At 31.2% G+C, this 13,050-nt stretch overlaps 1 protein-coding gene across 1 annotated transcript; it reads left to right on the plus strand.

The window, feature by feature from the left end:
- The first annotated feature begins 233 nt into the window (after nt 1-233).
- Nucleotides 234-8,862, plus strand: LOC115880155 (RNA-binding protein 25-like). Its single transcript, XM_030897288.1, has 3 exons — nt 234-430; nt 7,990-8,515; nt 8,740-8,862. The coding sequence occupies exons 1-3, from the start codon at nt 234-236 to the stop codon at nt 8,860-8,862; spliced, it is 846 nt and encodes a 281-aa protein (XP_030753148.1).
- The last annotated feature ends 4,188 nt before the right edge of the window (nt 8,863-13,050 follow it).

Below are 13,050 nucleotides of genomic sequence, written 5' to 3' on the forward strand. Positions count from 1 at the left end.
TAAGCGCCATCCGCCTATGTGATCGTAATGGCATATTTTTTTGCTTTTAACAAAACTACCGTTCAACAGATTTCAAAAAATTGTCAAATATCTAAATTGTATACAATATTAATTTTCAAAAAAACCTTTGCTACAAGTCAAAGGACTTTTTCTTGATTGTAATAATTGTTTGAAATTTGTTTTTTTTTGATGTCGCTTAAGCCTTTTTTATATTTTTCCTCCACAGTGTGATAATGACTTCCCGCGGGAAGAAAATCAGAGATTTGGCATTAAAATGTGGAAATCAAGAGGTTGAGGTTGAGAGCAATATCATAGATAATGATCTTCTGGCAGAAGCATTGCAGCATGATGCGCTGTTGGAGTCAGAATTATTCATGTTAGAAGCACCACCTTTTGCCACCAACGAGGAATACGGATCAAGTTTACCCGTGTTTTACTCAGAATATTAGTTAAATTTAATTTTCCAGTTATTATTTCAAGCCTAATGAGTTTCAAAATATTGAAAGTATCAGTTTGAGTATTTTGTACTGTGTTTTCTTCAAAAAAATTTAAAAATCCAAGCGACATTTTTAATTTTATTTATAAAACTCAAAAGGCGTAAGTGCACCTAAACGACAAAAAATGACTAGAATAATAAGACACAAAAGCGCCTTAAACGCCTTTCAAAAAGACGTAAACGCCAATCGAGCCTAGAAAGAAAGGCGTAAGCACCAAATATTAAAATAACTAATTAACAGTTTAGTATTTTATAAGCAAAAAATTTTTGAAAAATGTGCCATATAATCTATAATACTGTAGCAAAAAATAATTCACAAAAAATAAAAAATATAGATTTTAGACGGTTTTTTCGTCTCCTGAAAAAAATGACGAATGGCGCTTACGCCCTTTTGTCGTGACGCCGTCGATATATACAGGGTGGCGCCTCTCATACGCCGCGGAAGCTCCAAGGAGAACGGTAGTTTATATTGAAATGAAATTTTCGCAGCATATGTAGGTTAACTAAAAGTATTTTATAAAAATATATAGAATTATACAGGGGGCCCCAAAAAAAGTTACACATCAAAGTTGTGTTTTTTCTAATAGAACACTCTATATATTAATTGATTTTCGGATTCTAGGAAAAAAATTAAGGTGAGTTTTATTAAAGAAGCGAAGGTATAAGATACCTAAAATCTAAGGATTTTGACATATTTCACATTTTGTGAAAATGAAGAGTAAATTTTAAATTTCGATAACAGCTACCTAAATTTTAGTTGGCCTTTTTATGATTTTGCGTCAGTAGATTTTTATTATCTGAAAAAATCTAGGGCGGCTGTGTGATATACATTTTGTTAATTTAACAAAAATTAAAGATTGTAGAGTAAAAGACTCAACGGTAATAAAAAGATACACGTTTAAAACATATTTTAATTATTACAGAATTAAAACTAGATATAAACCTATATGTGACAAAAATTAGCTAGATGAAATCAAATGCTCAAAATGGTTTCTTTCCTGTTAACCGCATAAAATGATTGTCTTTTCAAAAGGATCTTTTCATTTTAAACGTATCATAAAAGCCATATGTGGACTTAAACGCAGCTACAATGATTTCTCTCATGTTGTCCACATAGTTGGTCGAGTTTTGTAACCACTGTCTTTAACATATCCCCATAAAAAAATAGACTAGATAAAATCAGGAGCATTTAAGTATTCTATTAATTGGTGAATGCATTCATTCACTAACTGCATTCACTAACTAATAGAATCATATCAATTCTCTCTGATGCAGGATAAGTTTGCATTTTTGGCAAATTTCTGAGAATTTTTTTTTTGTTTTAACTGACACAAAATAACAACTAGATGTTAAAGTTGGACTAATTAGACAGCTATGTTGAAGTAACGTCAGACATATAACAGCCACCTAGATTTTATCAAGTAATAAAGATCTACTCAGATCAAATCATGCAAATGAAAATATCTAGGAAAATCTTTGTTGAGGGGTAGGCAATTTTAATACTATTTTGAAGAGACATGAATTCTCCATTGAATATTGTAATAATATACTGGGTGTTCCATTTAAAATAAAAAAGTAACATGCCTTAAAAGGTGTCCAATGTTCAGAATTAATTTTCTCTCAACCTGTATAACTTTTTGGATCAAGTTTTAATTTGATTTAAAGTACAATAGTTAATTTAACTAAACTACATATAGGCTATACCGAGTAAGTGTTAAAGTGGGGGAGCAAAGTAATATCCTCGGAAGAGACAAGCCTATTAAACGTTTCATAAATGTAATAAAGAAGATTTGAAAATGGCATGTCGTGATGTTGAAGACATTGTTTTTAATGCTAATTAAATGGCGTTTGACCAAATAAATGGCGTAAGTATTTATCTAGGGCTAGAACCCGTATAGTGCTTCTAACGAAAATAAATTGCAAATGGGACGAAGAAACTCTCCAGTCATGACAGTCATTACAAACAGGTCAGCACATACATTGTCAGCAAACTTTTTTACTTATTTTTATCAGATCGGTCCACCCTGTATACTTTTTTATTTTGCACATTTTCAGAAAAAATTGCCTCTTTCCCTTTCCCTTTCCCTTTCCCTTTCCCTTTCCCTTTCCCTTTCCCTTTCCCTTTCCCTTTCCCTTTCCCTTTCCCTTTCCCTTTCCTTTCCTTTCCCTTTCCCTTTCCCTTTCCTTTCCCCTTCCCTTTCCCTTTCCCTTCCTCCCTTTCCCTTTCCCTTTCCTTCCTCTTCCCTTTCCCTTTCCCTTTCCCTTCCCCTTTCCCTTTCCCTTCCCTTTCCCTTTCCCTTTCCTTTCCTTTTCCCTTCCCTTTCCCTTTCCCTTTCCCTTTCCCTTTCCCTTTCCCTTTCCCTTTCCTTTCCCTTCCCTTCCCTTCCCCTCCCTTTCCCTTTCCCTTTCCCTTTTTTAAAACAAATCATGATAAAAATCATCGATCATGGCGATATTTTTAAAACATTTACAATTTTAATAGGATATTATTTAATAATATTTGAAAATATATTTTTAATTACTTCTACACATTTAAAATAAACGCCTTCTAGAAAGGGAATGCAAATATCTTCCTTCTGAGAACGGTTTAAAGCGACAGCCCGACGAAATTAGTCCTCCAGAGAGAGGGATGTGAAGACTTAGCGAGGCGCACTGTTAGAGTTCTCGCGAGCTGTCGTCGCTCTTTATCAACTTGATAAATTATGACGAGAAGGGAATAATATCCTCCATTAAAAGCCGGAATTAAGGGCTGTAAGGCGTTTTTCCGACGTATTACATTTCTAGCGGTTTCGTCTTCGTAGGGTTGTTAGGTTCTATGTAATGACACGCTCTCGTTGTGTGTAGTAAGTAACAAGGCCATGGTTGTATAGGAAATAAAAGTAAAGTTTGTTACTTTCTAGAAACAGAAGTTAATATAATAACATTTTCATTTAAAAAAAGATAATTTTTAAAAACAAACTTTTATTTAAATGCTTTATAAAGAAAAAATATATAAATTAAGTTAAATCCAGCAATTTATTACACTACAAATTTATACAGGGTGAGTTTCGTACAATGTTCTTTATGAGTATCTCGAAAACTACTAGAGAAAGAGAGTCGGTTAAATGTGGAAATGGGGTCATAAATATGCGCCATCCAGATTTTTGAAAAAGTTCATGGCTATTTTAAAAATTGTCCCTAATTCCATTATAATCTATTTTAGACAAAAAGTTTTCAGATAAAAGTTGTAGATAATCACATCCCTAATGAGTTTGTTTTCTCCGATTTTTTCCAAAGTTACCTAGCAGACTAATATTACAAGTGAAAAAGTTTGTGTCATAAATTAATTTTCTACGACAATGTCATTATGGCACATTTAACATTGTCATTTGGATGTCAATATGGCTTTCACAATAGCACTAGTGCTATTATGAATTCATAATTACATGCAAATTTTAAAATAAGAAACAAGCAACACTTTATACCAATCTTCAAGTTTTACATAGGCTTGCTCGTACGTTTGTTTTGAATTTTCGGGAAGTAGGGAATCGACAAGGTTTTGCGCAATGCCTTCAATATCCGAAGGGACACTTTCAGAATCAGAATCACCCATATTAATATTATTTTTTGCTTTTTGCTAAAACTGAACGTTTAACACAAAATTGAACGTCAATAATTGAGTTGTCAAAGTCAAAATGGAAACAATCAACAAGCACGATTACTACGGCGCAAAGTGCTTCGAACATATGGCTCTAGAGGACAAAAATCCAAAACTTCTCTTGTATTGTAAGCAATTTATTCAAACTAGGTTTATTTGACACAAATGATGAGTACTCTCATTGTACTAAATGATGATGTACTTAGTCTCACGTTTATGAAAAAAAAATCTTATAATTAATAATAATGTTGGAGCTGTGTTCCATCTAAGCAAATAATAAGTTATAGTATGAAAACGGTGTAAGTATTAAATAAATTCCTGTGATAAAAAAGAATTGAAATAACATTAGAACATGATTCCTACAATATAAGCCTAATATAAGATAAAAATGTTTTTCTTTAATGAAAAGAAACATTAATGTTATATTTAATTAATTAAAAAAACTTAAGATACTATAAATTTACTTTAGGACAACAAAATGCATAGATCGTAACTACTCTGATTCAGGAGAATCACTGCTGACAGAATCTCCAAATTTATAGTATCCAAATCACAGGTAGATGAAGTATCCTCACATATAAGATATTTCTGTAGATCATTTTCTAATATGTTACTTTTTCGCGTTGTTACTGTTCATTTTGGTCGGTATGAGGGGTTCGGATGTTAATAGTTACCTCTTTAATAGACCATATCCATATATTATTTTTCCTTTTCTTGGGTATGAGGTTTTATAATAAATTGAAAGATGGTCACTTTTTATGCGACGTTTCGCTCCAACATAGTGGACTTTTTCAGACACAAGTGGTGTCTCATTTGACTGGAAGGTTCATCAATATCTAATAAGAACATATTATTTTTTGAAATACAAATAATTTGGAGTTCTTGTCCTTATGATCAAGCCAAGTATTAGCCAGATCGGCATTGCTTATCAATTTTACTCCATCTGAAAAGTATTATAAAATAAAGTTCGTCGCAAGCAGACGCAGGTGAACTATACAAAAATTAAAAGTGTATGAATATGGCAACAAAAATATTCAATAAATACGATATGTTCTGATATCCTTTTTGAAGTTTGAAAACGTAAAATTTTTATACCCATTTAAGAATCATCTTAAAAAATAAATAAAAACTAAACAATCACGAACTTGTTTAGAAATAAATTTAAAGTACATACCTTGTTTAACAATATCCATAGTGGCTTTCAATTAAGTACTTACCCGTTTAACTCCATAATATACAGAACTACTATGAATGTTATTCTTTTCACTGATGAGATAATGATCGCAAAATTTATTTTTAGTGAAAATATTTGCTAACAAAAACGCTGTTTATGAAAAATAATATACAGGATGGTTGAACATTGCTATAAGTATAAAATTATATATTCAGATATTAGTAAATTTTAACTTATTTTTTGATTTTTGTCCATGGGACGAAGCACTGTGCGGCGTCGACTAATATGGGCACCTGATAATTTTGAATTTCAATTTTTATGGGGATATCTCTGATATTTTAAATTAAATCAAATCTCTTTGGATCGTCCCTCGTGTCGCGTCGTAGATTAAATTTTGAATGATACACTTTCGATACGAACTTTTTAATGAAACTTGTGTAACTAACCAAACCAAACCAAACCAAACATTACACGCGTTTCATTATGATGTTCATATCGAACTTGTATCATTAATAACTATAAGAATATCATTAATAAATAACGAATAGTTTCAACCTTTTTATCTTCCTGTGCAATATTCTAAATGCGAGTTCAATCAATCCAAATGACAGTATATAGCTTGCACGTACATCTCTCAAATCATTGGAAAGTCCAGTCGAAGCATTACTTCCCCTATGTTCGACTGTCCAGCCTAATATGGCTATTCCTCGAGGTGTGAAATCTGATGCAAACCGCACGTTGTAGAATTGCTTGTAATCGTCTAGCTGACTATGGCCTCGGCCGTTTCAGTTAATGCGATTCGGAATTATCGTTGGAGTAATTTGGGGCATATAAATTTTCGGGTAAAGTGCGTATATGTGGTATGTATTAATGAAGGGTGAACATTTACATCTGAGCAATGTAAATTAAATTTATTGAAAACTATTGATTTAGTAAAACAACATAAAATAAAATTATCAATTAAAAGTCTTTTTAAAATCAAGCTTTTACTTGAACCTATACTAATATATAAAATCCTTAAGTGACTGACTCACTGATTAATCAAGATCCTGCTCAAACCACTCAACGTAAGAAGCTCAATTTTGGCATACAGGTTGATTCTAGGGTGTATAGGTTCGATAAGAAGGGATTTTTCGAAATACCTGTTCCAAGGGGGTGGTGAAACCACGCTCAAAATATTTTATTTAAAGAAACGGTCAAGTTTTCAGCAACAAACATTATGTTTTATTTTTGTTTTTTTACATATTTGAATTTTTAAAAGAAATATACAGAATTGTTTTGAAAAATCTCTTCATTGATTAATCACGATCCTGCTCAAAGAAAAAAAGCTGATTTTTTGGAAAACGGATTAACTTTAGGGTGTAGAGGTTCGATAAGAAGGGATTTTTTGAAGGGTCAAAAGATTCAAAGGGGTGAAAACCAAGCCCAAAACCCCTCAAATATTAGAATATTTTATTTAAAACCTGTGAGTTTTTCAGAGAAAAACTCTTAAACATATATTATATTAAAAAAAAAAAAAATGTTTTTAGATTTTTAAAAAATTATACAGGGAATTGTTTCATAAAATATGACCATTTGAGTATCACGATTCTACTTAAACTGTGACGTTTAAAGCTGATTTTTTGGCAAACGGATTGACTGTGAGGTGTTGGGGTTCGATAAGGAGGACTTTCTCGAATCTCAAATTCAAGAGGGTGAAAACGCCCCTCAAATATTACAATATTTATTTATTTAAAAGAAACAGTCTTTCAGGAAAACGCTTGAGGACACTGTTTTTTTACATATTTTGAATTTTTTTTAAAAATCCTTACAAAGGAGTTCCAAAAGTTGGGTAATTGATTGACCACGATTCTGCTTAACTTGACGTAAAAAGCTTATTTAAGCAGAAAGCAGTTTTCAAAAAAACAGAGGGAAGATACATTCAACGAGATGAAATTACCTCAAATATTACCAAGTTTTCTATATCCAGCTTGAATGTTAATGGAAATTCTTGCTTTGCTTTATCATCACCATTGCCAATGATTAATTCGACGCAAACAAAGTCGCTGGTACACGCAGTAATAACATAATGTAAAAATAAAATAAAAAAAAAAATATATACAAATAATTTCAGCTGCAAGATTTTTATCCAAACTAACATGGCAAGTTAAAAAAAACTTTTAAAGAAAATTATAAACTTTCGATACATTTATTTACAATATCAGAAACTTCTAACATGGATAGATTACTCTACATAAACGTATCATTTTCACTAAAACATTTACAATTTCATTAAGTTTTGTCGATACATTCGGATAGACTATTTTCAAAAAAACTTGATCTTAATGAAGCTGCATGCGTAAAATTAAAGTCACGGACACAGGATTAAGCGGGAAATCAAATCTGGGTTTTTGTTATTTATTCTGTCTACACATCACCCATCAAAACAAACGTTGCATTATTCATATTATTGTTAGGGCTCAAATTATTTATTTGGGGAAAATGTAATCCTATAGCTATATTTCAACTTTTCGATGTGTGCATCATTTTAGATTTTAGTCGTTTGTATGTTATGGCTTTATAAGCTAAACAGGCAACATAACTGACAAAAAAAATATGTTTTGTTTAAAAAAAAAAAAACATTTTTTCAATAAATGTCCCACTAAAATTTAATTCAAGTGCTTTTAAATTTTATCTGAAAAGTTGCCGAAAAGAAAAAAGAGAAAGAAAGAGAGAAAGAAAGAGAGGAAAGAAAGAGAGAAAGAGAAAGAGAGAAAGAGAAAGAGAAAGAAAGAAAGAAGAGAAAGAAAGAGAAAGAGAAAGAAAAAGAGAAAGAAAGAGAAAGAAAGAAGAGAAAGAGAAAGGAAAGAAAGAGAAAGAAAGAGAAAGAGAAAGAGAAGAGAGAGATAGGAAGAAAGAGACAAGGAACAAAGACAAAAGACGAAAGACAAAAGACAAGAAGACAAAGACAAAGACAAAGACAAGACAAAGACAAAGACAAAGACAAAAGAAGACAAAGACAAAGAGACTAAAGGAACTTAAAGAGAGACAAAGACAAAGACAAAGACAAAAGAAGAGAAAAGACAAAAGACAAAGACAAAAGACAAAGACAAAGGAGCAAAGAATTAAAGAACTTCTGAGACCTAGGGACAAAGAGACTGAGACAAAGACAAAGAAAGAGACAGAAGACAAAGACAAAGAGACAAAGACAAAAGACAAGAGGAACAGGGCCAGACAAAGAGACAAAGAGACAAAAGAAAAGGAGACAAAGGAGACAAAGACAAAGAGACAAAAGAGACAAAGACAAAGACAAAGACAAAGAGAAAGAGAGAGACCACAAGAGACAAAGGAACCAGAGACAAAGACACAAAGACAAGACAAAGACAAAAGGAACAAAGACAAAGACAGAAGACTTAAAGAGAGATAAGGAACAAAGAAAGACAAGACAAAAAGAGACAAGACAAAGACAAAGAGACAAGAGACAAAGACAAAGACAAAGACAAAGACAAAGACAAGAGACAAAGAGACCAAAGACAAGAGACAGACAAGACAAAGACAAGAGACAAAGACTATTAATTGAAATATATATTTAAAAATACAGATGGTTTAAATATAACCATATATAATTTCTAGCAGGGAAAACAGTAACACTGCACACCTCCTCTATGAAAATTTGCATGTCATTTATGGAGGCCAGCACAATATCGTTTAATGACTAATTTCGTTTGGATTTTACATAATTATGAGGTTCAGTGTTTTAAATCTAATCTTATTTTTTTTTGTTTTCTTGTTCATTTCCCAGTTGAGTTTATAATTGCCTTATGAACTTTCTAAATCGATATGAAAAAACTTTTTGTAGAGGCTTTGTATAAAACCTATTTTTATTTTAATTCTGTTATTATAAAATGAAAGCATTTTTTTAGAGTGTTTGACAAATTGTGATGCAGTTGTAATAGTTATGAGTATTTAATTGAAATATTAAATAAGTATATTTTTCGTATTTTTTGTTTGTTATGTGTTATAACAAATTTTCCCTAACTTTTTGAATATTGTTTTAAATTAACTTGGAATATATTTCCTCCGTTTGCAAATAAGCAACGTCAGCCCGAGCGATGCAAAGCAGTTCCCTTGAAGGGCTATAATAAAAAGCAATTTTGAGCATATTATCGTATGTACACTAGTTTGTGTATTCTGGGTCGTGATGGCGGTTCGCTTGTGCACTTAACCGTCTATTAAATGTCATTATAGGACGGGACGCTGCGACTTGCAGAGCTGGAAAGTTCTATTTTCATGTAGATCTAGAATAGTGCCTTCCCTAGAGAAACTTATATTATATTATGTAGAATTTGTATGTATACGTGTGTTTACCAAGCATGACTTGGACGCTACAAAGAAAATCAAATCATAAATTTTAAAAATGATGAATAAGCTTTTATTTACCACCACATATGTAATACTGACATTGCAAACTTTTAAAAAATTTGAGAGTGTCCAGGTATGCTTGTTTTCTTCCTCTTCCATTTCCCTCAACCATTTCCTCCTCTCGTTTTTCTTATCGGAAGCAATATTCTTAGCATTTCTTTCGGCACACCATTTTTTCAAATGACTTTTTGGGTAAGCTGCCTCTTTTTGCAGCAAGTTCTGGTGAAGATTACCAATATTAAAGTAGTCTTCACTATCAGAACTTTTCGACAACATTCTGGCTTTCTATATATAAATTAAAAAAAGAAACGAGAGAATTCAAAACTGTATATAGTTTATTTGCCAGCCCCAAAATTAGAATTTAGAATTACTAACTCGCATTTTTATTGAAGGACACTGTCATATTTATCACAACCAATAATCAACAAAAATATTCGGCCAACAAAAGTGCTGTAGCAAAAAGCACTATAAAAACTGGTGCGCTTTATGGTGAAGCATGCGGACCTGTTATTAATCCGATAAATGATGGAATGAAAACAATTGCCAGATTTTCTTCTAAAAATTTTATTTTAACATAGAAAAATTTGTTAACAACATCCTCAGAATTTGAATAATGAATTGAACAATAACGAGACAATACCATCTGTCTAAAAGACAGCGATTTAAGTGGTTATGCAAAGGATACTGGTTGCCCTAACGATTAACATTAATTTATCTCAAATTCCCCAACACGAATGAACAAAACATTTAAACTTCTGAAAACAGACCACAAAACAAATTATTGGTTAGTAGCAGTTAAAGTCAAGAGATATACAGGGTTGTTCACCACCTTACGACACGGAGTACTGTAGCTAAACATAAATTAGATTTTTTACAAATTGTATGTTTGGGTTCGTTGCAGGACTAATAGGTACACAATTTAAAAATTATTTTTTACATTCTATAGTTGATTTTTTTAAATGAAACACCCTATATATTTTTTCTATTTTTAGATTCTACAGTTGGAAATAAATTTGATTGAATTCTATCATACTTAAACCTTTACCGTTTTTAAAATAATTTCAATTTGTGAAATTTCAGTAAAAAATTCGAGGCTTCATTTTACTCCAAGGTTGATAAGGGTTTTAATACCAAAATATTTTTGAAGATTATTTATTGATCAGATATTGTGTTGCAAAAATAAAAATTATACTACCTTATACAGAGTGTCCAAAAATTTTATGTCGAATACTAGCTTTTAAACACACAGCAACTTCGCTTGTTTTAAATTTCGATGGAACACCCTATATAGTTCGATTCTCATAATGCTGTGTAATTTAATTTGCTATCAAAATGTATTACCATCATTCTTTACCTATCACACTGCTTCAAGTTTTTATAGAAAATGCATTTTATCCATTTTAGATTCTTTTAAATTATTTTTGTATTTACAAAATATACAAGTAATTAAAAATAATAATGACCCACCAAACCCATTTTGTTTCAAGAAGAAAACTTCTACTAGTATCTTTGTAAAAAGGTAGTATATTACTAATGAAATTATTAATATACCACCATTATTTCCGCCAAAATACTAATTAACTACAAACTAAAAAAAAAAAAAAATTTAATTAATAAATAAATGATTTATAAATAAATGTAAGATTTGACTCAGAAATCATTCTAATAATGGTTATGAAAATAAACGTTTCTGTTTGGTATAAATAAGCATTTGTCAAAAAATATGAAATAAATTTATAAAGGTGTTACTTTTTTACCACACTGTCTAATACAAGAACTTATAAATATACATACAAAATTCAAGGATTTTTAGTATTTGGAGCAATTCTTATTAATCAAAACGAATCAGTGGCTTATGGTTTTGGAATACTGGGAGGATCATATTAGTGGTCACTTTAAAAAATATTTAAACAATTTTTTTTTTTTTGTCTTTTAATGGGAAATAGAAAACGAACTATATCGACAATATAATTATCTGTACTATTTGAAAATTTGTTACACATCTTTTCTAGAAATAATCAGGAAATATTCAATATTCATGGGTATATTGATAAATCAGGTCTAAATAAAAACCATTTTCTACTATAAAACTTGAAGAGAGATAGGTAAAATGGTATAACACAATTTGATGAACAGAATTAGGTATGCATCTAAAATATACAGGGTGTTCTATTTAAATTAAACAACTTATTGCGGTTTAAAACTGTGAGTATTTAATTTTTGAGACACTTTAATAAAATTATTATTCCAACACAATATCTGATCAATAAATAAACTTCTGATATTTTAGTATTATTAAAACCTTTAACACCCTTGGAGAAATGAAATTGCCTTAAATTTTTTACTGAAATTTCACAAAATTAAAATTGTTTCAGAAACTGACAATGTTTTAGAGTGTGATGAAACGCTTAATCAGTGCAGCATTTCAACAGTGGGACTCTAAAAGAATATTATACAGGGTGTTTTTTTTTTTTTTTTTTAAATAATTTTTGTTACTTATTTGGACATTCTGCATCTTGTAAAAATGTTTTAAATTGGCACCTCAGGGCAGCGGCCCCAGCTACGTCGAAACACCGGTTCCATTAGAACACCGAAGTTATGCGACGTAAGGCGATTCTAGTGGATGGACGGGTTACTGGTTCAAAACTTTGCATCGTGCTGTTAAAGGGGAAAAAGTGTAAAAGATATCTATTGATACACTGCTCATTCACGCCGGTTAGAGGCCGGATGATATCGGATATCTTGTGAGTCGATTTAGACACTTACCAGGTAGGCAGGCCATTGACCATGATATGGCGAGGACCGCCGGTTCGGATTCCGCGTAAACAAGTAAGCCCCGTTCAGATTAGCCTCATTGCAGAAGGAGACGTTAGCTGAGACCTCAAAAAAAAAAAATTGTACCTCTAATAGTCCCTCAAGGCACCCAAAACTTACAATTTAATATTTAAAAATCTAATCAGAATTGGCTGCAATACTCCGTGTCGTGGTGTGAACAGCCCTGTATATGTAGTAATATTTTGGTTTAATTGCCACAGCTGTCAGGCTATCCGATTGAGTAATAGAATTATCGTTTTTTAATAATTTTTTTTTTTTTTTTTAAAATTATAAAGCTAGTGGAATGAATCTATTAACTGTAGCATAGTGCTGAAACAATTTTTTTATTTTCCATTTTTTTTTTTTTTTTTTTTAATTAAATTGAAAAGTTAAAGCTATTGAGATGAAATAAAAGAAATATCCATTTTTAACAATTATACCGAAGTGGTAAGAAACAAATAAAACTTTCTGCAGGATTTATTCCGGCCCCGTTATGCCCGCAGAATATGCTCAGGGATGGATTTCATT

This window comes from Sitophilus oryzae, unplaced genomic scaffold (assembly GCF_002938485.1).
Source record: "Sitophilus oryzae breed Bouriz unplaced genomic scaffold, Soryzae_2.0 scaffold_1619_pilon_pilon, whole genome shotgun sequence".
NCBI lineage: Eukaryota > Metazoa > Arthropoda > Insecta > Coleoptera > Curculionidae > Sitophilus > Sitophilus oryzae.

What these genes read in the sequence shown, in the direction of transcription:
- LOC115880155 (XM_030897288.1), top strand. Translation starts at nt 234, where the DNA reads ATGACTTCCCGCGGGAAGAAAATCAGAGATTTGGCATTAAAATGTGGA. An exon ending in TACGGATCAAGTTTACCCGT is followed by an intron (nt 431 to 7,989) that starts GTTTTACTCAGA and finishes TTATCTGAAAAG; the next exon opens with TTGCCGAAAAGAAAAAAGAG. An exon ending in CAAAAGACAAGAGGAACAGG is followed by an intron (nt 8,516 to 8,739) that starts GCCAGACAAAGA and finishes CAAGACAAAAAG; the next exon opens with AGACAAGACAAAGACAAAGA.